Source organism: Kwoniella newhampshirensis, chromosome 2 (assembly GCF_039105145.1).
Source record: "Kwoniella newhampshirensis strain CBS 13917 chromosome 2, whole genome shotgun sequence".
Lineage (NCBI taxonomy): Eukaryota > Fungi > Basidiomycota > Tremellomycetes > Tremellales > Cryptococcaceae > Kwoniella > Kwoniella newhampshirensis.
This window is the reverse complement of record NC_089956.1, coordinates 1,219,396-1,247,034: the sequence shown is the minus strand read 5'-3', so window position 1 is coordinate 1,247,034 and position 27,639 is coordinate 1,219,396. Positions and strand designations below refer to the sequence as shown.

The 27,639-nt window shown below is 51.0% G+C and overlaps 10 protein-coding genes across 10 annotated transcripts; 6 read left to right on the top strand and 4 right to left on the bottom strand.

The window, feature by feature from the left end:
* Window positions 1-60: 60 nt before the first annotated feature.
* Window positions 61-1,220, top strand: IAR55_001160 (uncharacterized protein; the record flags this gene model as incomplete). Its single annotated transcript, XM_066944287.1, has 3 exons — window positions 61-367; window positions 425-576; window positions 633-1,220. 3 exons carry the CDS (start codon window positions 61-63, stop codon window positions 1,218-1,220), a joined length of 1,047 nt encoding a protein of 348 aa, XP_066805488.1.
* Window positions 1,221-2,362: 1,142 nt separating this feature from the next.
* IAR55_001159 (uncharacterized protein) lies at window positions 2,363-2,822 on the top strand (the record flags this gene model as incomplete). Its single annotated transcript, XM_066944286.1, has 3 exons — window positions 2,363-2,428; window positions 2,485-2,640; window positions 2,700-2,822. The coding sequence occupies 3 exons, from the start codon at window positions 2,363-2,365 to the stop codon at window positions 2,820-2,822; spliced, it is 345 nt and encodes a 114-aa protein (XP_066805487.1).
* Window positions 2,823-3,567: 745 nt separating this feature from the next.
* Window positions 3,568-5,063, bottom strand: IAR55_001158 (uncharacterized protein; the record flags this gene model as incomplete). Its single annotated transcript, XM_066944285.1, has 6 exons — window positions 3,568-3,684; window positions 3,741-3,941; window positions 4,440-4,655; window positions 4,705-4,770; window positions 4,853-4,915; window positions 4,974-5,063. The coding sequence occupies 6 exons, from the start codon at window positions 5,061-5,063 to the stop codon at window positions 3,568-3,570; spliced, it is 753 nt and encodes a 250-aa protein (XP_066805486.1).
* A 1,932-nt stretch (window positions 5,064-6,995) lies between these two features.
* IAR55_001157 (uncharacterized protein) lies at window positions 6,996-10,655 on the top strand (the record flags this gene model as incomplete). The annotated part of the gene is made up of 2 exons (XM_066944284.1): window positions 6,996-7,761; window positions 7,852-10,655. The coding sequence occupies 2 exons, from the start codon at window positions 6,996-6,998 to the stop codon at window positions 10,653-10,655; spliced, it is 3,570 nt and encodes a 1,189-aa protein (XP_066805485.1).
* Window positions 10,656-11,091: 436 nt separating this feature from the next.
* IAR55_001156 (uncharacterized protein) lies at window positions 11,092-13,479 on the bottom strand (the record flags this gene model as incomplete). The annotated part of the gene is made up of 5 exons (XM_066944283.1): window positions 11,092-11,546; window positions 11,703-11,783; window positions 11,866-11,902; window positions 11,985-12,061; window positions 12,117-13,479. 5 exons carry the CDS (start codon window positions 13,477-13,479, stop codon window positions 11,092-11,094), a joined length of 2,013 nt encoding a protein of 670 aa, XP_066805484.1.
* Window positions 13,480-13,936: 457 nt separating this feature from the next.
* Window positions 13,937-15,411, bottom strand: IAR55_001155 (uncharacterized protein; the record flags this gene model as incomplete). Its single annotated transcript, XM_066944282.1, has 4 exons — window positions 13,937-13,987; window positions 14,051-14,740; window positions 14,911-15,131; window positions 15,192-15,411. 4 exons carry the CDS (start codon window positions 15,409-15,411, stop codon window positions 13,937-13,939), a joined length of 1,182 nt encoding a protein of 393 aa, XP_066805483.1.
* A 263-nt stretch (window positions 15,412-15,674) lies between these two features.
* On the top strand, window positions 15,675-17,424 carry IAR55_001154 (uncharacterized protein; the record flags this gene model as incomplete). Its single annotated transcript, XM_066944281.1, has 3 exons — window positions 15,675-15,777; window positions 15,876-16,039; window positions 16,264-17,424. The coding sequence occupies 3 exons, from the start codon at window positions 15,675-15,677 to the stop codon at window positions 17,422-17,424; spliced, it is 1,428 nt and encodes a 475-aa protein (XP_066805482.1).
* Window positions 17,425-17,696: 272 nt separating this feature from the next.
* On the bottom strand, window positions 17,697-19,991 carry IAR55_001153 (uncharacterized protein; the record flags this gene model as incomplete). The annotated part of the gene is made up of 7 exons (XM_066944280.1): window positions 17,697-18,434; window positions 18,512-18,643; window positions 18,724-18,919; window positions 19,032-19,133; window positions 19,193-19,361; window positions 19,450-19,797; window positions 19,883-19,991. 7 exons carry the CDS (start codon window positions 19,989-19,991, stop codon window positions 17,697-17,699), a joined length of 1,794 nt encoding a protein of 597 aa, XP_066805481.1.
* A 728-nt stretch (window positions 19,992-20,719) lies between these two features.
* IAR55_001152 (uncharacterized protein) lies at window positions 20,720-24,029 on the top strand (the record flags this gene model as incomplete). Its single annotated transcript, XM_066944279.1, has 8 exons — window positions 20,720-20,997; window positions 21,065-21,271; window positions 21,337-22,150; window positions 22,198-22,343; window positions 22,406-22,916; window positions 22,977-23,393; window positions 23,459-23,749; window positions 23,868-24,029. 8 exons carry the CDS (start codon window positions 20,720-20,722, stop codon window positions 24,027-24,029), a joined length of 2,826 nt encoding a protein of 941 aa, XP_066805480.1.
* A 1,188-nt stretch (window positions 24,030-25,217) lies between these two features.
* On the top strand, window positions 25,218-26,988 carry IAR55_001151 (beta-tubulin; the record flags this gene model as incomplete). The annotated part of the gene is made up of 8 exons (XM_066944278.1): window positions 25,218-25,291; window positions 25,370-25,576; window positions 25,634-25,689; window positions 25,750-25,946; window positions 26,003-26,404; window positions 26,460-26,596; window positions 26,659-26,821; window positions 26,872-26,988. 8 exons carry the CDS (start codon window positions 25,218-25,220, stop codon window positions 26,986-26,988), a joined length of 1,353 nt encoding a protein of 450 aa, XP_066805479.1.
* Window positions 26,989-27,639: the final 651 nt, after the last annotated feature.

The window sequence follows — 27,639 nt, the reverse complement described above, 5'->3', positions numbered from 1 at the left end:
CCGAAACTTCTTGCGCAGACTCGGGGCTGATGTCACCTCCAGTATCACTCCCACCCCATCATGTCCTTCTTCAGCGACTACGACCTCAGCAAGACCGCTGAATCCGCCACCGTCGACGAGCTCTTCGCCGCAGCTGGCCCCCTCCCTGCCAGACCGTATACGATCGACGACGCTATGCGAGACCTCGATCCTGCAGAGATGAAACTTATCGCCGATTTGGCCCGCATTCTTCCTAATTGTCCGGATGAGATGTTAAATCCCTGGATCAAGACTTACTGGGAATTTGGGATGTTACATCGCCAAGAGGACGATCCTTACGGTTGGTATGCCCTCCGGGGGATGGAGAGGCAGAAAGAAGGTTTTCTAGGTGAGTACGAGTCTGTTCGATCGGGTATACCTATTGCTGCTGACGGTTTGACTGCAGAACGAATCTTGACCTATATGACTTTCTTGGTCGAAAGGTCGCTCAAGGTCGACCCCATCACCCAGCAGCCGCTCTTAGACCCAGCGACCGGTAGGAAAAGATACATGCCTTATCAAGTTTTGAAAGCGTACACCGATATATTGATTGGTATCGTAAGTGCCTCGATTTCATCAGATTCGATACAAAGCTGACACCACCTATGCATCAGTGTGAACATTGCCCTTTACCTAAGATGGACTTGGTGGAGATCAAAGAAGCGAAAAAGTTGATTCGGAAAGTCAGTATACTGAGGGATGGCAAATGTAAGAGCCTGCGTCTAACTTGGAGTAACTTGAAACGACAGAAGCGCGACACTCTAAAACGGACCTTCAAGCTCGCGAACTATACATTTGTCGATGTCGCCGAAGAGATTCTGGGGTATCCAGAGGTTGAAGCCGACGTCGTCATGACCGACGATGAGAGTGAAAAGGAGAACGACGAGGAGATGGCTGAAGAAGAAGAAGAAGAAGAAGAAGAAGAAGAAGAAGCAGGAGGAGAAGAAGGGCAGGAGGAGGAAGGCGACGAAGAGGAGGAGGACGATGATGCTCACGACGATGACACAAGGGAAACTCTCAGCTACAACGCGTTCATGAATCTCGTCAACCCTCTCGGTTCGATCACTTCTATCGGAACGGGTCATGCTATGGCGTATTTGCTAGGTATGAACGACGTCGAAGAGTTGGTTGACTTGGAGGGCGATGATGAGCTGAAGAAACTTGTCGATGAGTTGGTGGATGAAAGGGGTTTCTTCCGTTAGTAGGGTATAGGAATATGTTTTCAAGATTCACGAAGTATATGATAGCATGTAGCATAGGTGGCTGTTGTCCGAAAAATCATGACCCTAGATGGGAATGCGATGATATACAGTGTACAGAGACTCGCATGTAATTCACTCTTCGTCGGCATTTTCTCTTTTGACCTGGGAGCAATGCTAAATTATATGTCCAGTGTAATTCACGGTACTCGCCAGCCATTGACTTGTGTTCAGACCCACAGTCTCCACACATGACCAAGTACGACGAGCTCAACTCTTCATTCTTGGATCCTCATATCTTTTCATGCTTTGATGGTCCCACTCGAAAGGAAGACAGCTCCATCTCAAAAAGGACTCTTCAAGAGCAATTACGACGATCGTAAGTTACAGTGAACCTCTGAGACGAGGCGACTTTGTGGCGTAACTCGAAATCGACTCTTCCCTGCTGAAGGTCACCATGCAATGCACCGCTCGACGGCTGATCCCAACCCATCTTTGCTATCATATACTTCGCTTCACTATTACTGAAGAATCTAAATCCAAGTCGTACATGTACTGTATGCCTACTCCTAGCTGAGTTCTTACACAACCCTGCTCTCAAACATGATTGGACGGGAAACTTATTTCACTTCGCGTACTATTCGTGTAGCAGTCTGGACTCAGTCGACTCGTCCGTTGACAATCACATTGTGACCAATGCCTCACGAAGAGGACAAACTATCGTGGAGATCCTCATACTGAAAGTGCCCACTCTGCTTAGGGACTCTGTTGAAAAGTCGAATGCCCTCCAATGGTCATTCTCCCCCAAACGTGATTGGTGATCCTAGGCAACCACTGAACGGCATCTGCCGGAATGCTGTTTTTATTCAATAGCAGTTCTCATTGCCCAGCTAGATTCTTTTCTTCTTCAAGTGACGGAAACTCTTCGATTTGTTATTCATCTCTCTAAAAGCGACTTTGAAAAGGTTGACTGTTTATCAGTGGGAATACACAGTTATTCGATCACCGTTATGTCCTTCGCACTGTTGCTGATCTCCTCGCTCTAATCGTCGCTCTCGATCAAACCATATAAGTTACTCAATACGTGAGTGTCTTCCCACCGCCTATCGGACATGCCATGAGCTAACTTTATCTGGTAGATCACGATGGCACCCAAAACCTCAAACACGGCCAAGGCATCAAAGCCTCCCGCCAAGAGATCAACCAAACGGGTGAGTTGATCTACAGTCAGCTGGGAGACATGAGCTGACCTTGAGGTGATTCTTAGATCTACCCCGTTTCGTCCGACGACGACGAAGAGATCCTGGAGGGGACCGAGCGATCGGCCAACAGTACTCCCAGACAGGGAGGCAAGGGAGGCCGTGGTGGTAGAGGAGGGAAGGTCGCTCCTGGCAGGAGGCGAGCTAGGGTTGTCGACTCTTCGGTGAGTACTCAGACTTGCTAACACTGTACGCTGGTCTTTGGCTGAAGATATGTTGGTAGCCCAAAGGTTTCGTCGATGACGACGACGAAGACGAAGACGAAGAGGGATCCTCGCACAAGCTCCGGCCCGACCGGCCAAGAAGGAAGCAGCCGCCAAATCGAAGACTACCAAAGTCTTTTTAGCAAACAATAAACCCCTCCAATCTGGAGGAGGTGATAGGTCTCATGGAGGCATGCGGCTTGTTGGAAGGTGTCGCCCCATCCCAGCTTGCTTGTGAGCAGGTTTGTAATTCTCGCCCATCATCTCTAGAAGCTGACCGATCGTTCAGCTTCCGTCTCGATGAACCTCGTCAAGGGATACTTTCAAGGTACAGAAGATCACGTACCTACGCCAGACAAACTTTTGCCTCGCTGTCCTGGAACGGAGCAAGGCGAACTACTTCCTCGCCGACGCCCTCTACGCGACTACGGGGAGTCCCAAACCTGAAGCGGAGTACTTGACAACGTCTCCCAGCCACAGCTGGATCACCTCCCGCTTCGTGATCTCGGTTTATACAACCGAGCTCCATCACCCTTTCCACCATGTCTTCTCTCTCTTTCACCCTCTCCCCATACTCGTACGCCGTCACCTGCTGTCTCCCGCGAATCAGAGGCAGCATGCGACGGACCTTCGGCCGTTTTGTTTTTCGGGTTGTCACGGTACACACCGTTGACGAAATCGCGGATGATGGAGGGTGTCCGTCGGTGTTGATGTCTCGCTTCTTGGATAGCTCTGCATGCAGTCACAGTATCAGCGCTGAATCGAAGTGATCCAGTGGAATACAGTTTGCAGTCTATTTTGGACTCACCAGTCTTTTGGCTCGCTGGACCTCTTTCAGCTGCCACTTTTTCAGCCCGAAATCATGTGCAGACCCCTGAATCCCTGACATCAGCGTCTTCGCAGATAAGACATCTCCTCGAGAAGCAAGAAATCTGAACCCACATGGATCATCATCACTGGAGAGAACATCATCGCTTTAGCATCTCGACCGATGCGAAGAGTGGTCTGACAGATTTGCAAGTCAGCGTACAGCTTGAAGCGTCCGAAAGACTTACACTCACTGCTCGCGTCCCCCTCATCTTCTTCACCATGCTGTCTTCTTGCGCCGTGTCCTCCTCTTGTTCGATGTTGTCTTCCCCTTTCTGCCCGTTTTCGATCGCTGCCGCTCGATCTGCCTCTTTCTTGATGAATTCTTTTCGGGACAGACATTGAGCCTTTCTTGCTTCAAGGCCCGCCGCTCTGCTTCTGAACTCTTTTCCGGGCTAGCATTTCGAGCAGGTTCAGGTCGAGAACGGGTGTGAGATTAGATAGATAAGTCGTCGACAGATAGTTCTTGAACCCCGTATAGTCCAGAAGAGGACTGAAAGAGAGGAGGACTCAGAATGGAAGCAGGGGGAGGGCGAGAGGGAAGGAAGGCTCGAGGCAGACCGATTCTAGGAAGCGGAAGAAATTGAAGAAGGTGGTTCTACTGGAAGACAACAGGGGATCGATGTTGGAAGAAGAACTTGACAGTAGGCGGTGGAGTGCATTTGAATAACAAGCGAGTTCGCAGCATGAACGTTTGGTCCTGTAGACGTACTTACTCTGCATATCAATGCACATGTCTTCTCAACGAATCAGTCTCGTATAATATTAATTTTACTGGATGGGTCTTCTGTTGGAATGTCATCACTTGTGCTGGACGTCATTTACCTTCCCCGATTCTGACTCATATTCTCAACCATTTTACCGAGACAGAGCCGCATAGCCTCTTCTCTTACTTTGAAACTATGAGCAACGATCTCTTCCACCTTTTCAAACACTTTCCTCCTCTCCTGACAGATGAGGTTCTGCCTCTTCATAGCTTTTCGCTGCTTGCGTCGAATGAGAGTGAGTGCTCTATTACATTGGGACAAGAGTGTCTCGGGAACGTCTCGTGGGATACCATTGCTCATATCCCGAATGATGGACTTGATCTCTTCGGCGTTCTGCTCGGTCTAAAGAGTGTCAGCTTTATCTGTTCGTGATCCTTGGAGTATCACCTACCAGTTTGGCGTGACGCTTGACATCTTTAGGACGCCATGATCTACCATCGTCAGGATTGTATTTGCTCTGTGACCGCCGATCGTCCAGTCAGCCCTACCTAGTATTATCGCAGATACCGAGTCAAGCTGCTCTGGAAGTGGCGACTGACCTGGTGCATAGTGTCGACAGCAGACATCATCATCTTAGCATGTTTAGCAATATTTGGTGATTGCTACCAGCTCCTTTTATCAGCAACCAGTATCTAATTGCGAACGGACACTCAGACTCACTTGGCCGAACTCGTGGGATTCTTCGCTAGATGTCTCTTCATCCTCTACTCTCGCCACAAAGCGCTCGTCACGAGTCGAAGGTGCAGACATTTTCGAATTACCCCAACTGTTCCGTATCCCAACTGAACTGCATGTATAGAGATAGAAGACACTCAGAGACGCAGTGATACATCGTCAAGAACCCCAAAGGATGCATCGTGTATAGATGTGTGTGCATGCGGTGTTACTCGGCGAAAGGAAGGCGAGGCGAGGTGGTCCGTGCCACTCAGCATGTTGCCGCTCACAACGATGTACTACCTCGCGCGAGTCTCTTATCATCACTTCGACAATCATCCCCTTTTCGTAACATCCATACATCTATTCGTCCATTCATTACCTTCAAGAAATCAGCTGCAACCATACCGCGCCTTCACGTCCACCTAAAGGAGCCAAGTGCTGGGGCTAGATAACTCATTATCAAGCGGAAGGATTTAAACCTCAACAATCGTCCCGTTCGGTGCGGCTCTCTGCGGGCTCGAACAACGTCGTCTCTCGCCACCCGACGTATCGCACAACCTCTCAAACAGGATCGTACAAGTCATCAGCCCTCGGTCCTACACCCTCAAGTCACCCAGATTATAACAACGCCAAAACGGGACCCACCGTTCAGATGCCCCATGGCTGAGTTGGTTACAGCAGTCGACTGTTATTAGTCCTGAGCATTCGCTCAGATTACGTAATCTACAATCGGAAGGTCGAGAGTTCGACCCTCTCTGGGGCAGTCCTACCATCTCTTTTTGATTCCTGACATGTTGGGGAACAAGATGCATCGATTCGAGACGAAATCGGACGAAGAGGGAGGGAGATGAGGCTGTTTCTGCGAAAGAGTGCCAAGTGCCACACAGGGGGTGAAAAGTGCCACATTGAATTTCAGCTCGCGCGCGTGGCTTATGTGGGATCGCGGATAAGTTAATTTTTCGATGGGTCGCTGTATGTGGTGCGTGCGCGGTGCTGGTATGCGTGGCGAGTCATCTGTCACAGCAGCGTTATGTTGTTGCGGCTCGACCGAGCAGAGTGCCAACGATTCTTCACTTTGCCGATCAAATGCATGTGCATGCTTGCATACAACGTAACCTCGCACGCAAACGATCTTATCAAAATCTCCGTGCAAGCCCTTCTCGCTTGATTACGGCACCACGGCACCACGGCACGCTAACGGGAACGAGTGGTGCTCCTTCTTGTGAAACGCGCCTGACCTTTGTTGTTGTTTATTATTCTCCTCGACTTCCATCCCACGGACATATATCATCGACGACGACGTTGCTTTCAATTCCCATGAGATGAGATGAGGGTATATGTGATAAACAACCAAACATGTGTCTGAACGTTACTGTGCATGGCGGGGGTGGGAACGAGTATCTTCCGAGTCAAAGTCCAAATCTTGTAAAGCGTGGTTTGAGCTTGGCGACTTGTTGATTGGAGACGTTGTCAACAAAGATAATGAGCGACGACCTCGACATCAACACACTTGTGTAATTCAAGGTCCAACAGCTTCGACAACAGACCCCTCATCGATGACAACAGCAACGACCAGCTCCATCCTGAACTTGTCCATCGTCCCCGTCGGTCCCGGCTTTCCCAAAACACCAGATTTCACAATTCTCTCCACATCCGCCCGCAGTCACACCGAGACATCGCAAACGTCACACACATCACAGGGTGTTCTCCCTACTTAGGGATACACAAGTGACACACTCTGCCACGCTTTCTGGAAAAAGGAACAGGGAGTGTGACGTTCTTGCGCAACTCCACGAGGGGGGTAGGGGGTTGGGAGGCTTGGAACATCTGGTCTTACTCAGATTTCTGAGAGCGAAGCACAAACGTGAGCAAATCAGCTAAGAGGCTTCTCGTTCTCACCGATCTGACTTCGACACCTCGACACCTTGGCTTTTCACGACGGGGATAGCACACACTGACACTACGACCACTTGTATCTAGCTGACAACTCCTACATCGTGAGGATTCGTTGCACTTGGCGCCATCATGATGTACACTCCCACACCGGCCGCTCGTCGACCTCGCCCACCCGGATCGATCAGTCGTAAAAAACGAGCACCTCTGATCGTACCCGACAAGCAAAGTCATATCCGTCCGATGCCCTCCTCTGTTTCCCGCCCCTACAATTCCTACAAACCGAGAGTGGAGGAAACTCCCAAATCGGACGCTTGCACAAGACAACGCAATGAGCTGAGTAAAATCAGTGCAAGTCCCGCTGATGTCAGCTTTGGTCTCGATGTGGAGGGGACGATGACCACGCCCCTGGAAGAAGACCCGTCGTTGTCCACCTCGCCGGTCAAATCAAGAGGGATCGGACCCATTGGACTGGGACTCCCTTCATCGTTACATTTGCCTGGTTGTTCAAACACCGATACTCTGACACAAGCGGAACCTTCCCCTCCTCCACCTTACGGTCAGCAGCTCCCACATATGGATATGCCAACCGTACAACCTACTCCCGTTACCAACCCGACTCACACACCACCACGACAAGATTCAGGTATACTCTCTCGTCGATCATCGGCATCACCAAGTGAGGATGCAGCAGATCAGTTGCAGGTTGAGGAGCACTTACGGGCGAGAAGAGCGACAGATGCTGCGAGAGCAATAGGCCTGGACGTGGACTTTGGTCTGGGGCAAAATCTGAAGGTCAACGTGGAGGAGGAAATGGGTAGCGAGGAGGAATTGGATGAGAGTGCTGTGAGGGACAGACTAAGGGAAGTCAAGTGGTTACTGAAACGAAGGGATAGCGGTGAGTACTGAGCGTTCATACTCATTAGCATTGCCTACCGATTCCACCAATATCGCCTCAAGATCGGTGCTTACATTCGATCCTTCGCAGAACTCCTCATGGCAGCTGAAGTCGCCTATAGAGCACTAAGAAATCACGAACAGGTGGTCGCATCTCTTCCAAGCCAAGTGAAGGCTCGAATCCCTGCCCATCTTGTCTCATTACAAATCGAAGCCAGTGTGCGACCACTGCGGGATCATATCCATAACTTGTCCGCCCGTCGAACTTCCAGCAAGCGCAAATCACCAAACCTGTCTCGTCTCGAACAACCAACTTATGAGTCGCAACGAGGCGAATCTTACCAGCTTCCACAGAACGAATACTTTCCTCCCATGGCGGATGCATCAAACAGCGAGTCATGTTTTCCCAGACGGTTCGAGAACGCACTCGACTCGCCCGTGACTCTTCGTTCGCCTGAGCTTGCCGATCAAGTCTCACCGCCCGAACAGATCCACTTCGCATCAAGATCAAGTGATCACGTCCTTGGCAAGTCATCAGATGGCAGCAACCCCCGACCGAAACTTCGTTCTGGCCTTTCCTCCGCTCGGCTACCAAAATCCTCTTCACCCCGATACGATCGACTCTCAGCAATCCAAGCAGAAAACGAAGAACGTATCGCTATACTTGAAGAGGCCCTGGCGGAGGCTTTGGACGGAGAAGACAGTCAGCGGAAAGTTGTAGCTAGACTGAAGAAGGATGTTGAGAAGATGCAGCGGGAATTGCTAAGAGCGGATGAGAGGATGGCTCAGACGGACGAATCTGCACCTCAACTCGGGCAGTCTGTTGGCATTGGATGGAAAAGAAGAGAAGTCAATGGACAGAAGGAGCAAGAAACAAATATTATGACGAGACATCCCGAAGTTGAACCTATCGAGGAGGAGATGGACCGAGTCACTGAGAACCAACGGATGGGATGGGGTGCAACTGCTTTCCCTGAGTTCGCGTCTGCGGCGTTGTTGCCGTCAACGTCAGCTGGCCCTTCTCGACCATCGATGAATAGTCAATTTGTTAACAGCAGGTTCGCTCCGCCACGAACGTACTCTCACGATGAGAGACAACCCCTCCGGAACGCTTTGCCATCAAGATCCCATTCTGCGATTGCCTTGCCCATCATCCCCGTCGATGAGATGGATTCGGCGAATATCTCATCAAGCGATGACGGGCTCAGTCATTCACCTACTTTACCACGTACTCGTTCATCGACTTTCGATGCACAAAAGAAGCAAAGTCGTCGACTGAGTATCTCTCTTGGAGACATTGGTCAGATCACAAGCAACGACTTGCTCACTCCTGTCGAGTACAGTCCGGCGTCTCGTGAGAAAGTCAGTCCTCGCTCACCTAGCCTTCATATTGCGATCGTGGAGGATTCGTTCAACTTGAAGAAGGGCAAATCATCTCGCAGATCCTCGACCCATCGTCGATCCCCGTGGCCCTCACCTCGGCCGTCCGTCAAATGTCCTTCCCCGAACGCTCGTTGTACTCTCGAATTTGACTCCCGTCCACACTCGAGATCGCCCTCTCGATCGCTCACCGCTAGCCCCGGTCCCGCATTCGCTTCTATCAGCTCGAGAATGGCGAGCATGCGTGCGTATGTCAATCAAAGTCTGGGTGGCGTTTTGGCTGGTGTGGGGAGGACGTTGGAAAGCGAGCTTGGAAGTGAATTCGGAGATGACTGGAATGAAAACCTGAGAAGTCTGGACGACATCCGATGGGAACGAAAACAGGTTATCGGTATCTCGTCTGCCTCTTCGAGCGACCAAGAAGATACAGATTCCGACTCGCACTACGGGTTGGGGCAAGCCACCAACGTGACCGAGGACGATGACGATGGTGACGACGAGGAGATGGACACCTCGTGCGTCTCATCAATGACACAGCCGCCTCTTCCGCTTCCGCCAAACGTCTCAGCGGCACTTTCCAGTCTCGCCATAGCTCTTGCGCCCAGCGCAGTGTTCTCGTCGACCATGAACTCGAGCGTTTCGATGTTGCCGAGAGGCTCCCTGAGAGAAGCAGGATTGGATCAAACGGTTGATGAGTTGCTGGGCGAAGCAGCGAAGATGAGGAAGATAAGGTGGGCGGAGAATGCTCGAAATATGTGTGAGGATCGATCGACTGCGCCTGTACCTTTGGTTGCTCTTCATGGACAAGGACGACGGTCCATCCCAGCCCCGATTGAAGAAAAAAGGTTAAGAGGAAAGGTCGAGCAGAAGTTGAGACCCCTTCGAGCTGGTGTGAAGTGCTGGAGTGCTCCTGAGGGTCGCTGGGATGCAGGGGACTGCTGCGAAGAGATGAATCTAAAAGTAGCCGAGGTCATTGGTGATGAGAAGGTGGTATCAATGCCACAACAGAGTCGGAAGACTATGACCTTTTTGGGTATCAGGTCAGGATTGTTGGAGAAGAAGGAAGAGACGCCCAGGAAGTATGCACTGGCTCATAGGAGAGTGAGGTCAATTTGTGCTCAAGGTGTGTCTGGAAGTCGCGAGAACGGTGGAGACGAGCCGGAGGCTAGAGGGAAGGGGAAAGGGAAAGAGACGTCATGGACATTGGACGCACGAATCCACAGTGACCATGACGTTAACGAAATCCACAACGATGATCACGATAACGAAAACGAAGATGATAATGAGCCGATTGGTGAGGAGACTCACATTCTGGTAAAACGACAACCTGTGTTGAACACCGCTAAACCTAAATCACTCGCAAACAAAGAACCAAGTACGATCCCAGCGAAGATCGTCCATGACATCTTTTGTCTGCTCGCCATCTTTGCAGAATATCTGGAATGGTTCGTGATCCTGGTGATCAGAATAGGTCTAGACATCAGATCAGGACCCAGAGGTGAACTGTGTGTCTGATCCCTTTTTTTTTGTTGTTTGAGAAAGCAAGATGCTGATGAGCGGACTTCGCTATTTGGTAGTAGTGGACTGAGGAGTCGCGATCGAACGAAGAGGTATTACCTCTGAATTGTAGCACGAGTCGACGGAGTAGCTATGAGATCGAAATGCGAGTGTGATGGACGACGACTGTTCACGACTGCTACGACGCGATAATCGACACGAGTGTAATGACTGTACGACGAGACTGTTCATACGACTTTTTGATGATGGGTAGGATATGATGAAGTTCTGTTTCAATCGAATTGGGTTTGGGATCACTGGACGATGTATGGGCTTTGGCTATTGTAGCGTTTTACGTCGTGACTACATTTTGATGATACTGTATACCGATTCGGCTATCGTTTCGCGGGGTCTTTGGAAGTATAGTCAAGTCGCATACAACACATCCGACCACTCATCGCCCATTGCTCTTACTAGTGATCTGGCTCACGAATTTCTCCCACCTACAAATTACCTCCACGACCAACTCATACACATCTCCTTGCCTTCCTCCAGATTGCGCCGGTGACTTGACCAAAGGGAAGATCTCTCGATGACCCATCCCACAATCCTCACATTTCTCTCTGACCTTGTCAAAGGCTCTCGCACATTCTGGTGAGGAAGAGACCGATCTGTCTGATAATTCTAGATGGATGAGTCGTTCCCATCTTTTCATAGCTAGACATGGCGAGGTAAGATGGGTCGTAGCTCCCGGTAAGTAGGATGAGGTCAGAGTGCCAGATCGATGTAGTTGGTTTGAATTTGAGAGATAACGGGTGTGGCTCTTGAGAGCTGTGGGGGTAATAGTCATGGAGGAGGATGGAGGGAGGGGGAAGATATCTCGTAAAGTAGGTGTTTTAGATTGACATTCTGTATATGAGTAGAGAGTCAATTGGTACAGTTCGTCGACACGTCGATTGGGGGTGATGAGAGGAGGGTGAGCGATCGGCAAACGAGCGCGGCTGTGGCTGGGAAGATTTGGGGACTCTGCTTGGGACTAGAAAGGACCGAGGCAGTCATACGTACGATTGGTCCACTGCCCGATCCTCCTAGGTACGTTATCCGTTCTACCGACCTTGAAGAAAGACAACATTGGAGTTTCGAGATCTGTTACAGAGCCAACGAGGTGGAATGTCGAGCGTGAGCCGAGATGCACCTGTTAAGAGACGTTGACAACTCCAAAACGTACCTTTCAGCTCATAGGCGTACAGAAATCCTGGTGATTCCTGAACAACGTAGGTGTGTTAGCACGCTGCGGCGTGACTTCACGACGGAGATGACATGCAGTTCAGCTAGCCTTCCACTCACTTTCGCCGTGAGCTTACTCTCCATTGTCATCCGCAGTAAAGTCTGTGTTTGCTGTCCCAAATGAGACGGTATGTAATCTATGTCTCATGGTCAGTACAAGTGTATGTGACAATCTCAGATGCTATTCCTCACCATCAAAATTGATCCAAACGCCTGCTTTATCACCTCTCCCTCGCCAGTAGAAGCCTCCCACCTGACAGATCATTCCCGCATGATCTTTACAATATCGTCCCATCACTCTCTCCGTCCCTACATCCCCGTCTTCTCCTTCATCACCGTTACTCAAACAATTCGGGTCTCTCTGAGCTAAATACGGTGCGGACATTTTGACAAGTCTCTTACATGGTTGTCCGGTCCTTGTGAATCCTGCACACTGGACTGCTTTCCCAGGTGTGTTGGCAGTACCCGGTCGCTTGGGTGACGGAGAGAGGGCAAGAGGGGGCGGCCGAGGCGGTTGTTCGGATGATGCTCTCTTTCGACGGGCATGAGAAAGGGGTGTGACAGTAAGTTGACCAGAAGGAGGGTCAGACTCTGGTCCCGAAACTGCTTCGGAACCTGAATCGGAAGCGTCGAGAGTTAGATCGATGACCGGTGTCCAAGCTGCACCTTCGTTGTTCCTTGGTATTTTCGCCTTCACCTTCGCATTCTTTCCGCCTTGCCTGCTTTGTGCAGAGGACCTGGACTTGCTTTCTCTTTTGTTCGAAGACGGCAAATAAGGATCGGAGTGAGGTTTGATGAGAGTCCTTGGTAATGGAGGTTGGAGATAATCTTCTTCCGATAAGCGGGGTCTGGAGTGTGGATGTATGGAAGGTTTGAAGGATTTGAGCGGGGACGAAGATCGGACTGAGGATGACGATTGGGAGACAGGTCGAGGAGGGATAGGTGGCGCGAAGAGATATTGATTAGATGGACCGGCTTCGGATTTAGACCGAGGACCTCTCGTTGCGAGGTTGGGGGGCGAGTCGGATCTGTGACTCGAGATTTGAGCGTGAGATGAGGATAGGGGAGGAGGAAGAAGAGGAAGAGGAGGTAATCGTTTGTTGTAATTGGGAGAGTTACTCGGTGAAGCAAGGGCAGCAGGAGACGATTCGACTATTGAGCTACCGTTGATATCGAGAATCGATACAGAGGTATTCAGGCCGAGCAGATATTCATTGCCCCTACTTCGGTGAGCCTGTGTTGGTGTGGGAGGCTGCCGTTGGGGAGGACGTTGGTTGTGGGTCTGGGGTGAAGAGGCGTAATGATGTTCAGTCACCCGTGATCGAGGCGACGGAAACGCCTCATACGGTGGAGGTGGAGCTCTATCGTAGTATTCCAGCTGTTGATCTCTACATGAGTGTGGTGACGAGCCATACTGTGACCGAGGCGGTGTATGGGGATGCAACGAGTGAGCTGCAATCGGATGAATTGGCGAAGAGTGGACTACAGGGGGGACAGGTGGTGGTGGGAATTGCGCGAAAGCTTGTTGATGTGAAGTACGCGGATCATGGGTCATCGTGTGTGAGGGTCTTTCGTGCCCGGCGTCGGACTGGTCGATAGGTCGAGACAGTGCAGCTGTCCCAAAGATCCGAAAGAAAGACAACAAACGCAAAAGGCAGCCGCGACGCATGTTGATGAGATGATACGTTCCAGAGCGGTCATCGCCGCTTTTGAACCGGGTAAGGTGGCGATAGGAGGACAACACAAGTAGCGCTTGCTTGGGGTCATGCAACATAGAGTGAATGGGATGTGCTCGCACAGCGAGTGAGCTGTGCACAGTGAATGTCGGATGAACGGATACGTTACAGTAGTGCGACGGGCCTTGTGGAAAGGTCCCAAGTGACATGGGAGCACAGTGGCAATCGGTTCTTCCCTACTTCCTCCTTCATAAGAGGCAAGCTGCGTTGGTCGTGGGTGACCTTTTTTTGCTATGCAATGCATGATACAAGACCGCATTGTCATACCTTGTGACACTATTGTACTGCGCCAGATGTAGTCGTCTCTCTTCGCCGTATGATCTCAACCTGTCAAGTCGTCAGTTGACCCCATTCAGTGACCGCACTCGATCGCGATCCAGCTGTACTCACATAGTTGCCAGGGAACCATCCGACCCTTCCATCTCTTGTTCTGCCCCTCCACCAACCTGACCCTTCAGGATTACCAACATTTGCCTCTCTTTTCTCCAGAACCGCCACGATCTCATCTCTCGCCAGACCCAGCTCCCATTCCTCCGTGGGCTTGAACTCCCATTTAGCTCTCACGAATTCCAACTTCGTCGGATCTATCGTTCCGTCCGCATTCAGAATCGATCCTTGTTGCTGTTGCTGAGCTTGTTGAGTGGCGATCAGAAGTCGAACGAGCCTTGACATCAGGTACGGTAATCCCACTGCTGATAACAGAAACAGGACTAATGGTTTCGCGCTGGGTCGACCGCCCCCTCCTTCCGGTCCACCGATACCTGGTCTACCTATAGGTCCTCCATTCGACCATTCATTCGCCCACCCGCCGCTTCGTACCGCAGCCTTCTTCCCTCTTAACCACGCAATGATTTTCCTGCCCAATCTCAAGACTGAGAAAACACCCAGTACTTGACCGAGATATGTTCTGACCGAGCCCAGTTGGTCGGCTACGCCTACCATGGCGAAGAAGGATGAATGGGTGGCCATATAGGTGGATTCGATGAGCTGTGCCAGAGAAGTGAAGGCGGTGACGAGAGACTCGAGGACGGCAAATGCTGGAGCAGTAGATGCTTGAAGCGAGGACGTGAGGGTGTATCCCTGTGCACAAGGGCGATTTTCGTCAGCTTGAAGTACTTGAACGAAGGCGAAAAAGAATGGTGCAACGAGTATGAAGTCGCTAGCTGTGACCGCTGAGAGGAAGGGAGAGGGACGAGTGGCCGGCAAGAACAACATTTTCTCGAGTAGAAACAAGAGAAATCCTCGCTTACCTCGCCGGGCCCACCCATGCCGCCGACACCATACCCTCCCATCCCATACCCTCCATAACCACCTGCGCCATAACCTCCTCCAAATCTACTCATACCTCCATAACCCCCTCCATACCCTCCGTAACCACCTACTGTCCCACCCGTTCCTCCATATGGACTCATACCATAGGATCCACCATACCGTTGAGGTTGATACGACTGGACATTGGTATATCCTGAGGCTGAGCGCAGGGCTCGTGATGAGTCTTACTTGTCTAGAGAGAGACGGACTATTGACTCACCGCCATTTGCACCGCTCTCTCCGAGACCTGCGGGTCTATCTGGTATCTTCGGAGCAGAGGAAGCACCAGAGCTCGCTTGTAAAGCACTATCGAAAGCAGATGTCGTCTTGCTCGGTCCAGCTGCAGCGTTCGACGTAGAGGTACCGATGGGAGCGGAGGTAGTTGCGGTCGATGATCCGGCCGTCTCCCAAGGTTTAGGTCGGGGTGATAGTGATGCCATTGCACCGGGTGTCCTTATGCCGCACAGTCCTGCACAGTTTGAGGATGTTTGATCCGTGAGGGTGCTTTGTTATGTTTATAACAACGAGTAGAGCAAAGAGGAATGTAAAAGGGTTGCAAAGCAAAAGAGTAACTTCGGTAGTCGAATGGAGCGTTTTACCGGGGACTCGCTTAGATTCCTGATAACATTCGTGTTTCGTGTAGCACTTGTCTTCATCATCAACAATAACAACAACCACTGCTTCCCGACACAGCTCATCGACTATGGCAGGTCAGGCATTGGCCACCTCGTCGCGATTCAATGACCCACCACCAAAGCTCAACGTTGTTCGCAATCCTTCCACGAGAGTAAGACAAGCTGTACGCGGTGAGTTCTCTCGCTTCCTTTTACCCGTTCAACAACCGCCTACATCTGCACCTATGATACCTGAGACGGACGAGTGCTAAATCATATCGATACGATAGACAATAATGTCACTTTACTATCCCGACTGCAACATAAGATCGATCTGAGAAACACCGATCGGAATAGACTCACGAGTCTGAGCTGGGCAGCTATCGAAGGGAGTCTGGAAGTGTTTGAATGGCTCCTGTTGGATTATGGACATGATGATCAGGAGCTATCTCGGGTGAGTTGGGTGTGAGAGGCTGCTGTGGGATCAGAATGTAAGACGTGATGGTAGTTTGTCGGGTCATACTGGCTCGTGTGTCTCACAATTTCGTCTCCTTACTCTCACCTCCTTGCAATCTGTCACTGTTCACGGAGGACGGGCAATGCTCATGGAAGACGTGCAACGGCTCGCGTTTGTATGAAGTGTACATCTGACTGACTTCTCATGTTCGCTCTGTCCAGGACTCTGATAACAACACGATCCTGCACCTACTCGCCTCTGTCCCGTCTCTGTCCCTCTCGCCTCACACCCAACTCCTCCGGTCCTCCCCTCTGTTCCCCCCGAAACCATCCACCCTTCCCATCTCGGTCCAATCCACCGTCTCCCTCCGTATGACCCATCTATATCACACGCTTTTCCCATTCTTGCTCGACTGGTCCAATTCAGGCGGTAAGACCGCCTTGCACGTCGCTGCGCAAGCCGGAAACGCGCCGTTCATCTCCCTTCTCTGCGACCTCGGCGCCGACGTCGATCTCACAGACCTCCAGGGCAACACTCCCTTACATTACGCGAGTGCCTGGGGACATCTGGAGACTATCAGAGTGTTGTTGGAACGGGGATGTGGATATGGGTCTAGGAACTTTGAAGGGTTTACAGCGTCCGATTTCAGTTATTCCGAGCGGGTTTTGGGAGGATTGAATTCCATCGCTAGGGAAGTTGTGGAAGAGAGGAGACTGAGAAGAAAAGCGGAAGAAAGTCATCTCAACGATAACAGGTCGAATTCGAATTCCAATGTCGGTACGATGGCAGACGGAAGAGGTAGAAGTGGAAGTAATACTTCCACTAGTGCAAGTCTGGGTGGGACCAGTTCGACAGGGATAGGAAGTGGGAGTTATAGTAGCAACAAAGGCAGGTGGATGGACGGTAATGGGAGCATGCCTCCTCCACCGTTACCGGCTCCGAATCACGCTTTTGCAAGTGCAGGAAGCAGTGGGTATGGTGAGAGGACCAGCTCTTTGCCCATGTTGAGAAGAGGGTCGGAAAATGGAGGTGGACAAAGCTCGACGAATGGTTCATCGAATAACTTGTCGTTCCCGATGCCTCGACCGACACCGACACCTACTCCACCACCAGTCATACGACAAACACAATCTTCCTCATCTGCAGTCCACTCACAACAAGTCCCTTTGCTCGGACCGGTAGCTTCCATTTCACGTCCCTCGAACGCCCCGCCATTCCCGACGAGGTCGCCATCTATGCCTTCGAGCACTACATCGCTACCTAGGAGGGATGAACTGCCGATGCCTGTTCCTCCAGATAGTGCGGTGATGGGTTCCGTGATGAGACGGGCCAATTCAGCTCAGGCCGGAATGATTGGACCGGAAGCGGGGCGGAGAGCTTGAGATGTGGGGCGTGGTTGGCACCTGGAACGGGTAGATAACGACAACGACCAAAATTCTGCAAGACAGTTTGTATACGCTCAATGTGTATCGATGAACAGTGTGTTGTATACGAGTATGCAGATTGACACACCCTATTGCCTTGTTCCTTCAACGATTACAATTTGTGAACAGAACATGTGACTATACCCTTGCGAACATCACAGCGACCAGGATCATCCTCCTTGATGATTGTCCCTCACGCTGTAACAAGTACCTCCACTATAACAAAGATCTCATGCACCCCTTCTACCCCTGATCACCTGCCTAATTTCCCCATCCTGACTCTCAATGACAAGATCGTCGCCCTCCCTCCAGGTCTCACCCCTCATCCTGTCGGCCATCGTTTCCCTCTCATATCCATCCGGATCCCGATGTCCTTTGCTTTGCCCACTATCATTTCTGATTCCCAGATCTCCCATCTCCATCGTATCTGCCCTCGTATCATCTTCATCATCATCGAACACTCTTCTCACCTGCTTTCCAACGTTTCCCGATCTCAGATTTGCTCTACTGGATCTAGTTGATATATTTCTTGGTTCGTGATCCGGAGTTCCAGGCCTCGTACTGGATTCATCGAATCGGATCGTCCCCTCTCCTCTTTCCGTGATCACCGCATCATCCTCTCTTGACCCGCCCAAAACTACTGGAGGAGGTAACCTCGAGACATGTCCTCCTCCGTTGGCCGAAGATTGCAACTTGGAATCGGACGTCTTGGTCTTGGTCAACGTCGACGTTCTCGCTCTCTGAAATCCTTTACCGATAGGTATCGTGATTCCATGTACTACTACACTTGTGAGAACCAGAAAGTAGACCACGGGCAAGATCGTATCTCGAAGATGTTGTCGAGAGCCGTCGTCTGGTAACACGTCCAAAGCCACTTGAACGTAGAAGACCGCACCCACACCGATGGGGCCGAAGAAACCGGCGAAAAGGGACTCGTACATTGTGCAGAGCGACGGGATCCAACGGGACTGAAACCAGACATGCCACGAAATTTAGTTGAGACCTGTTCGAAAACGAAGGGTGTGAATAATTGGAGGCAACTCACCAATAATACAATCCATGGAAGACGTCTAATGAGCATCACCAAGATACCCAAGATCACCAATCTCCAAGGCGTGATGCCGAAATCGTTGAAGTCGCTCCAAGGGAGAATTGCACCGATGTACAGAAAGATCGCCTAAATTGACGTCAGCGAACATGCCTTGCCCTGATGATCTGATCAATTTGATCACGAGTGGAGATCGCGCTATCACTCACGCTGTTCAACAATTGATCAATTACATCTTGAAAGTCATGTTCCTCTGTCTCCAGCCTGAACCAATCGTCCCACGTGAACGAATTACCAACAACAAAACAACACAAGATGTCGTCGGAGCCAATGATTCCGACGATACCAAGAGTAACGAATGTGAGGGCTACGCCGAATGAGAGGAAGGACTCGTGGTCGATCAGTCTGTGTGGGTCCGCTGTCAATACATCACCAGAGGACTGGGCAAGCCTGTGCAAGGAAACATGACGAGTCTAGCAGATAGGGTAATGGTCTGGCAGGTGTGATAAAGACTTACTGCTTCCTCCTAGCGAATTTCAGGACTTTTCGAGCCACGTATCCAACGATAGCTCCAATGATGCAAGAAAGCACGACCTGGTACAATACGATGTTATAGACCCTATTCATCACAGACGCTGTCATGTCAGCTGTTGTCATGATACGTCGGTGCTCACTCACCACTCGCCAACAGCTCCCCCCACAGTGTGCCACGGATGCGATGCCTCATGTATCAAGATCAGATAGAGACCAATGAACAAAAAGGGGAAGCCGAGACCGTCGTTCGCTCCGGATTCCGCCAAAATGATATTTCGTACGTGTAGTGGTACGTGTTTCTCGGCAAAACGACCTGTAATCCCATATACAGAGGTCAGTCTCGATGCATAAGGCAAAACGTATTCTTTGACAAAGTCCAGATGATTGTTCCACGGACGTACCCTTGCAGATCGAATTGGCCAACACTGGATCCGTAGGCGTCACACAAGATCCAATCACCAACGATTCCAAAAAGGTTAAACCCGGTATCAAACCCCATATCAGTAGTCCACTGATGAACCAACCGATGGTCATCACGGGACCTAAGAGTGTAGCCAGTGATTTCCATTCCTTCCGCACATAAGCTGCTGGAAGGGCTATACCCGTGAAGAGGACTTGGATGGCTATGATGACACGGGTGATTTCGTGCGTCAGGCGATTGGGATCCGCAGACCAGCCAAGAGGATTGAACCAGTTGAGAGCGATAGGTCCGGTAGCAATACCAATGAGAGTCGCGATGAGCGCTTCGGCTATAGCGCGGTATTTCTGGTATTAGCCGTGTCCTAACATTGGTTTATTCGGACTTTTGAATGAGAGGCGATGAGCTCGACTCACACATAAATAGCTTTTCCTTGACGAAATAGCTGACTAGCCCTACAACACTGACATACCCTCCTGCCACTGCCAAGGCTTTGGACGTCTCGCTGATATCGAGGGCGACCATTTTGAGGTAGCTTGTGTCGGGTCCAGCCTGAGCGGAGCGTCTGACACACCTGTATCTAGCCTGACTTGATCGGTATATCACTGGCGTCTGACGCGCGGTAAGGGCATCGATGTCAAAGAGGTTATCGGTGGAAGTCGAACTCGGAGGTGGATGGATGTGTCAGACACAAGCCGATCATTGAGCGCTGTTTCGGGGGCTAGAAATTGATGACCACTATCGTAGGCTTACTCTTCCCACTTGAGACGTTGATAGCATGAGTAGGAAAGGTCAAGATGATGCATAAATGAGGGCATACTTGTGATTCACTTTGCGATGTAGCAACCAGCTTTTTCCATCATGACGATCAACGACAGCGACCACGTGTCAATAAAGGTGGAGATGTCCGACCGGGGGCTGAATCTAAGACGGTCACCCCATTTAAACATGGACCGCCCGGCTACGCCAGCGAGCGGTGCTCATCACTAACCCTCACGACAGACAGTCTGCTCTCATTGAGCTACCTATCATTCATCCCGAATAACTCAAGTCCCACACACACACACAAACACACCTACTGCCCCGTCTGTTGCAGGACTCGACACTTTCTCCCTTTGCCGCAATCTCACCCCATATCTCAACTACCAGCGACCATATCGTCCAACTTCGTTCCTGCCCCTCTCCGACCTCCCCCTCCTCCTCACACCAATTCTGCCGTCTCAACCACTGTCACCCACAGCGCCCCAACCATCATGGAAGGCGGAGAGGCCAAGCTTCTCTCTGATGTCCTGGGGATCGTCAAGGTCCAAACTGTCCAATTGAAACGATGTCTTGAACAAGATCAGATCATGGAGGCTTTGAAAGCTGCTTCGTCCATGTTGGCAGAACTGAGGACATCAAGTCTGTCGCCAAAACAGTACTACGAGCTTTACATGTCTGTCTTTGATAGCTTGCGACACTTGAGCAACTACTTGTACGAAGCTCATCAAGAGGGGAAGCATCATATGGCGGATCTGTATGAGCTTGTTCAGTAAGTCCATATCTCCTCCATCAATCAAGGCGCTTGATTGCATACTCATTACGTTTCCCCCCTTCAGATATGCCGGAAATATCGTTCCTCGACTTTACCTCATGATCACAGTCGGTTCAGTATATATGTCGGTGCCCGACGCACCTGTCAAGGAGATCATGAAGGATATGCTGGAGATGTCGAGAGGTGTGCAGCATCCTACAAGAGGCTTGTTCCTTCGACATTACCTCTCAGGTCAGACCAGGGACTTCTTGCCTTTAGGCAACAGCGATGGGTGAGTCATCATCCATTGCCGTCGCTGCTTCGAAGTGTGGTCACTCACATTTGATCTTTCTTCAGACCTGGCGGCAATCTCCAGGACTCAATTGGATTCGTTCTGACCAATTTCATCGAGATGAACAAGCTTTGGGTACGACTCCAACATCAGGGTCACTCTAAAGAGCGTGAAAAGCGAGAGTTGGAACGAAAAGATCTTCGAATTCTCGTTGGCACCAACCTCGTCCGACTATCTCAGCTCGACGGCGTCGACCTCGATATGTACCAGAAGATGATCTTGCCATCTGTCCTCGAACAAGTGGTCAATTGTCGAGATGTCATCGCGCAAGAATACCTGATGGAGGTTGTCATACAGGTGTTCACTGATGACTTCCATCTCCACACGCTCACACCTTTCCTTGGTGCCTGTGCTCAACTTCATCCCAGGGTCAATATCAAGGGAATCGTTATCGCTTTGATCGATAGACTGGCCGCCTACGCAGCTAGGGAAGCCGAGAATGAGGATCCCGAGGAGAAAAAAAAAGGTGAAGAAGAGGCTGCTCGAAGATTGGCGGACAAGGTCCAAGGTGCACGAGGAAAGGGCAAGAACGTGGAGGATGGAGAGAAACGGCCGACTTCACCTGCTCCTGTCAAACCTGCTGAAGCGGACGAATGGGCAGGTGGAGAGCCGGCAGCGGCATCTAGCTCCAGTCCAGTGAAGGAGAACGGGAACGGCTCAACCTCGCCAAAGCCAAATGCAGATGGAGAAAACCAGGGAGAGGCGTCAACGCAGGAGCCGGAAAAACCTAAAGAGGACGGTATCAAGAAGTTCAGAGGTATCCCAGAAGACGTCAAGCTGTTTGAAGTTTTCTGGCAGCAAGTAGTCGAGCTGATCAAAGTGCGTTTGGAGAGCTGGGTTGATAAATAAGCTGACAAACGTCACAGGCTCGACCTGACCTTTCAATCATGGACGTCACGGCTCTCTGCGTGTCCCTGATCAACTTGTCTTTGAGCTGCTATCCTGACCGACTGGAATATGTCGACCAGATCTTGGCCTTCACTCATGCCAAGGTGCAGGAGTTTGCACAGAAGTGGGTGCAAGCCCTCAATGTGCGAAACGAAAAATACGCTGATCGCGCTTCTGACTTGACAGCCCTGATTTGCACTCCCCGCAAACGACAGCCAACCTCTTGGCCCTTCTACTTGCCCCGATCACATCCTATCTTTCAATTCTCACTCTCCTGGCCATTCCATCGTACACTCCTCTTTTGTCTGCACAGCCATACTCAACCAGACTTTCCATCGGCCAAGCTGTCGTCTCCTCCGTGTTGAAGAACAACACGCTCATCGAGACCTCGGACGACGTCAGTGGCGTACTCGGCCTCTGTGCAGTGTTGGTCAAGGATCGAAAAGACTCGACCATAGGAGGTGGTGGTCCTCGAAGAGGTCAGCAAGTCGATTTGAGAGAGTTGGCAGAAGAGCAAGGCTGGGTGGCGCGAATGGTTCATCTCCTCAAAACGGAGGATCTTGGAACCCAGTTTGAGTTGTTGCAGACTGCTCGAAAACAATTCGCGGATGGGGGAGAGCGGATACGGTTTACCTTCCCCCCGCTTATCGCCTCTGGTATCCAGCTGGCTAGACGGTTTAAGACTCGAAAGCACGAGGTGAGTGTTGGGTTCTTGGCCACTTCGCGAAAGAGTGCTGACCTAAGATCCACCTCTCAGGAGGCCGAATGGGAAGCACGACTGTCGTCATTGTTCAAATTCATCCATCAGCTCATCTCCATATTATATCACAAAGTTGAAGCTCCCGAGACATGTCTTCGCCTCTTCCTTCTCGCTGCGCAGGTTGCGGATGATTGTCGGTTAGAAGAGCTCACTTATGAGTTCTTTGTACAAGCATTCGTCATATACGAAGAATCAATTTCGGAGTCACGAGCACAACTGCAAGCAATCACAGGGATCATTTCAGCTCTTCAGACAAGTAGAGTCTTTGGCACCGACAACTACGACACCCTTATCACAAAGGCAGCATTGCATGGAAGTAAATTACTCAAAAAGAGTCATCAGGCGACTGCGGTCTTGTATGCGAGTCATATGTGGTGGCAGGGTGAAGTTCCCGGTCGAGAGAAGGAGGAGCAGGTGAGCAATACCGTGTCTCGCAAGAACGAGGACAGGCAGACACTGACAAGGCGTACCATAATCAGGCACCGTTCCGAGACGGCAAACGTGTGTTGGAATGTCTTCAGAAATCGCTCCGTATTGCCTCATCGTGCATCGACGAGATCACATCGGTGCAATTGTACGTCGATGCTCTGGACAGGTATATCTACTACTTTGAGCAAGGAGTGGAGGCTGTTACCCCAAAATACGTTAACTCGTTGGTGGAGTTGATCACGTCAAATATCGATTCGGTGCATGGAGGTGACGTCCATCCTTCGTCGGTCGGCGGTGGAGGGTTGGTCGAAGGTGTTGCGGGGGGTGAGATGATTGTCAAGGTGAGAAGAAGTGCTTTCGTGCTGCAAGGCGGCATGAGGCTTGAACGCAGGCCCCAGACTGTCACACTGAATGGGAGAGCTTGCATAAGACGCATAACTGACAGGTTTCCCCCCTTAGCACTTCCGAAATACTCTCACATATATACAAGGCAGACAACGCCAAGCTGCCGACCAAGATGAGGACTCGGAAGAAGTAGGAGGTGAAGAAGGGAAGAAGAAGGTCGATTGGGAAAGTGTGGATGTTGTCGGAGGATGTCTGAAGATGGGTTTGGGGAGATGATGAGTCTTATGGATTGGATCCGAGGGGTAATATGGGGACTGCCAAGGGGTTGATCGACGATATGGAGAAAGTACAGTGGGGTTTGATTGTATAGAAGGCTGAAATCTGGATTTATGCAATAAATGTTCGGTTCTGGTGTACATTCGGATACTTTTCATTTCTGTCCATGAGGCAATACCGTCTAGCAGAACTGCCCAGGCGTTCGTATGAGCCTAGGATTTGTCCTTGACGTTTCGTGGAAAGAGACAGGTGATGATCAAACTTGAAACGACTGAAGGGTACTGTCCGACCCGGGTAGCATTGCTGCCACGACGCTACCACCTTTTCCGGCGCCTCCTACGAAGAGAAACATGAACAGACATATCATTGATGGGGCAAACACTCGATGCCGCGGTGTTAGACAGATGTACGCATAGTAACACCAATTGTAGCAGATAGATGAGACTATTACCGATGACTGCCATTCTCTCGACATAGAGTGCCGAGTGTCAGACGAAGAAAGGAGAGACATCCGCCACGCGAGTATCAACGGTGAGAATGAGTACTCACACGGTGCCACATGCTCGCAACCAAGCAACAACGCCGCGGCGTTATGTGCTATGGTGGGACTTGGACGCGTTACCAAGACACGCGTTTTGAGCCAAAGCAGACCAACCGACCACCAAACAACTCTGAGCAGCAGCAGCAGCAGGGAGCAACAGGATACCATTCCAACCGCATACAACGCTCGAAACATCTTTTGATACTGATTCTCTCATCCTAGCTCATACCAACTTGACTCACACTCATTCTCCCTCCTCCTTCTCCTCCTTCTCTCTTTCAACCCACTCTCAAGCTTCCTTTTGACAGCAGGACAAGAGTCAGTACCATGTTGACACCGTTAAACCACCCATCGATCAACGCTGATGTCTGTTCTTGTCCCTCTTCACCCCGTTGCGTTGCGCTCGGACCCCCCACCCCCCCACCCCCTTCGCTATGAACAATCAACATCTCGCACACGCCGAACCTCCGGACCCCCTTTAAAACACGAATCTTCTCACCATCTCAATCAAAACTACTTCTCTTCTCTCGATCCATCTTCGTGTCTTTTCCCGCTTTGCTCAACCTCCATCTTTTCTTGTTCGTCTTCCTTCCCTCGTGACATCCCATCTCTTCCTCCTCATTTCCTCCTGTCCCTCTATCGTCAACATGGGTCGTTCAGTGCGTGAGATCGTCCACCTTCAAACCGGTCAATGTGGTAACCAGATCGGTGCCAAATTCTGGTACGTCGAAGATCTTTTCTCTCTTCTGGTGGTGCTCAGCATCTGAGACTGGGGAGGAACACTGACATCTGCCTACAGGGAGGTCGTCTCGGAGGAGCACGGTATCCAGGCCGATGGTTCGTACAAGGGTACCACCGATATCCAGCTCGAGCGCATCAACGTCTACTACAATGAGGCCGCCGCTGGCAAGTACGTGCCTCGAGCGGTCCTCATCGATCTGGAGCCGGGAACAATGGACTCGATCAGGTCAGGACCTTTGGGAAGTCTCTTCAGGCCCGACAACTTGTAAGCTAATCATTCAGGTCAGAGAATCACTGGGAGTCTAGCTGACAAGTCGAATAGCGTCTTCGGTCAGAGCGGTGCTGGTAACAACTGGGCCAAGGGTCACTACACTGAGGGTGCGTTCTCTGGACACTTTTCTTGGTCTGTGGCAGTCGGCTGACCAGTCCAATGCGCAGGCGCCGAGCTTGTCGACTCAGTCCTCGATGTCGTCCGACGTGAAGCCGAAGGATGTGACTGTCTCCAAGGTTTCCAGATCACCCACTCTCTCGGTGGTGGTACCGGTGCCGGTATGGGTACGCTCTTGATCTCCAAGATTCGAGAGGAGTTCCCCGACCGAATGATGTGTACTTTCTCCGTCGTTCCGTCCCCCAAGGTGGGTGTCACACGTCTTATTGTCAGAACGAGAAATAGTAACTGACCCAACATCAGGTCTCGGACACCGTCGTTGAGCCTTACAACGCCACCCTCTCCGTTCACCAACTTGTTGAGAACTCCGACGAGACTTTCTGTATCGACAACGAGGCTCTTTACGACATCTGCATGCGGACGCTCAAGCTCTCCACCCCCACCTACGGTGACTTGAACCACCTCGTCTCCCTCGTCATGTCTGGTATCACCACCTGTCTTCGATTCCCCGGTCAGCTCAACTCCGATCTCCGAAAGTTGGCTGTCAACATGGTCCCCTTCCCTCGTCTCCATTTCTTCATGGTCGGATTCGCTCCTCTTACTGCTAGGGGTTCTGCCAGCTACAGGGCTGTCACTGTCCCTGAGCTTACCCAGCAGATGTTTGACGCCAAGAACATGATGGCTGCTTCTGACCCCCGACACGGTGTATGTGATCTAATCTCCCCCTTTAAACCACGAATGTATGCTAATGATACATCAGCGATACCTCACCGTTGCATGCTACTACCGAGGTAAGGTCTCCATGAAGGAGGTCGAGGACCAGATCCAGGCCGTCCAGACCAAGAACTCGGCCTACTTCGTTGAGTGGATCCCCGGAAACATCTCTGCCGCGCAATGGTGAGTCGAAACTCGGTGCGGATCTGTTCCCCTCATCTTACCGACACTGACCCTCTCCACAGTGACATCCCTCCTCGTGGCCTCAAGATGTCCTCTACCTTCATCTGCAACTCCACTTCCATCCAGTCGCTCTTCAAGCGTATCGGAGAGCAATTCTCTGCCATGTACCGACGAAAGGCTTTCGTCCACTGGTACACTGGAGAGGGTATGGACGAGCTCGAATTCGTACGTCCTACTATATAGCATATTGTATACGTTCTGACGTTTGTTTACAGTCCGAGGCCGAATCCAACTTGCAAGATCTCGTTTCCGAGTACATGCAATACCAGGAGGCCAGCGCCGACGATGACGAGATCTACGAGGAGGAGATCGCCGAGGAGGAGGAGATCTGATCGCCTCTTTCTCGATCCTTTTTCGTTTACCCGCATGTCTATTGCATCGCGATGCCCTCGCGACAATTTCATCTAGTTTGTCGTCTTCGGTTTCGCTTCATTCCTTTCCTCCCTTCTTCGTCTTCCTTCCCTTGCATCTTCCTCCCATTATAACTTCTTTTCGCCACACCCGGAGCTGTGGTCTCTGATGTCTCGTTGATGAGACGGTGTGCTGCGCGTTTCTCCCCGGTTCTTGATGATCAGGTATTACGATAGTGACGCGGCTTTCATGCAATAGTCAATCTGGCAGGGCAATGTGATTGCATTCTACATTAATGTCAACAGTCTTCGGTCATGTCAACGCAGGCTGCTGGGAGAAAAGAGGTACCTTGGCCTATTAAGGCCTCAAGACTGGGGACCAAAACCTGGGAGGGAGTGGGGCACGCGCGGGACTGACTGAGAACGGTGTACCAGATACCAAGAATGGGCGTGGCGTAGAGAGCTGGCGATACCTCACGAGTCATGACTGGGCAACTGGGGTTGATTCGATTCGATTCGATTCGATTCGATTCGTGCAGGAAAAGCTGACATGGACAACGAATGACCGTCCACAATTGAACGTTTACTAACGAATAAGATGGGTATATATCAATATGTACTTGGTATATATCA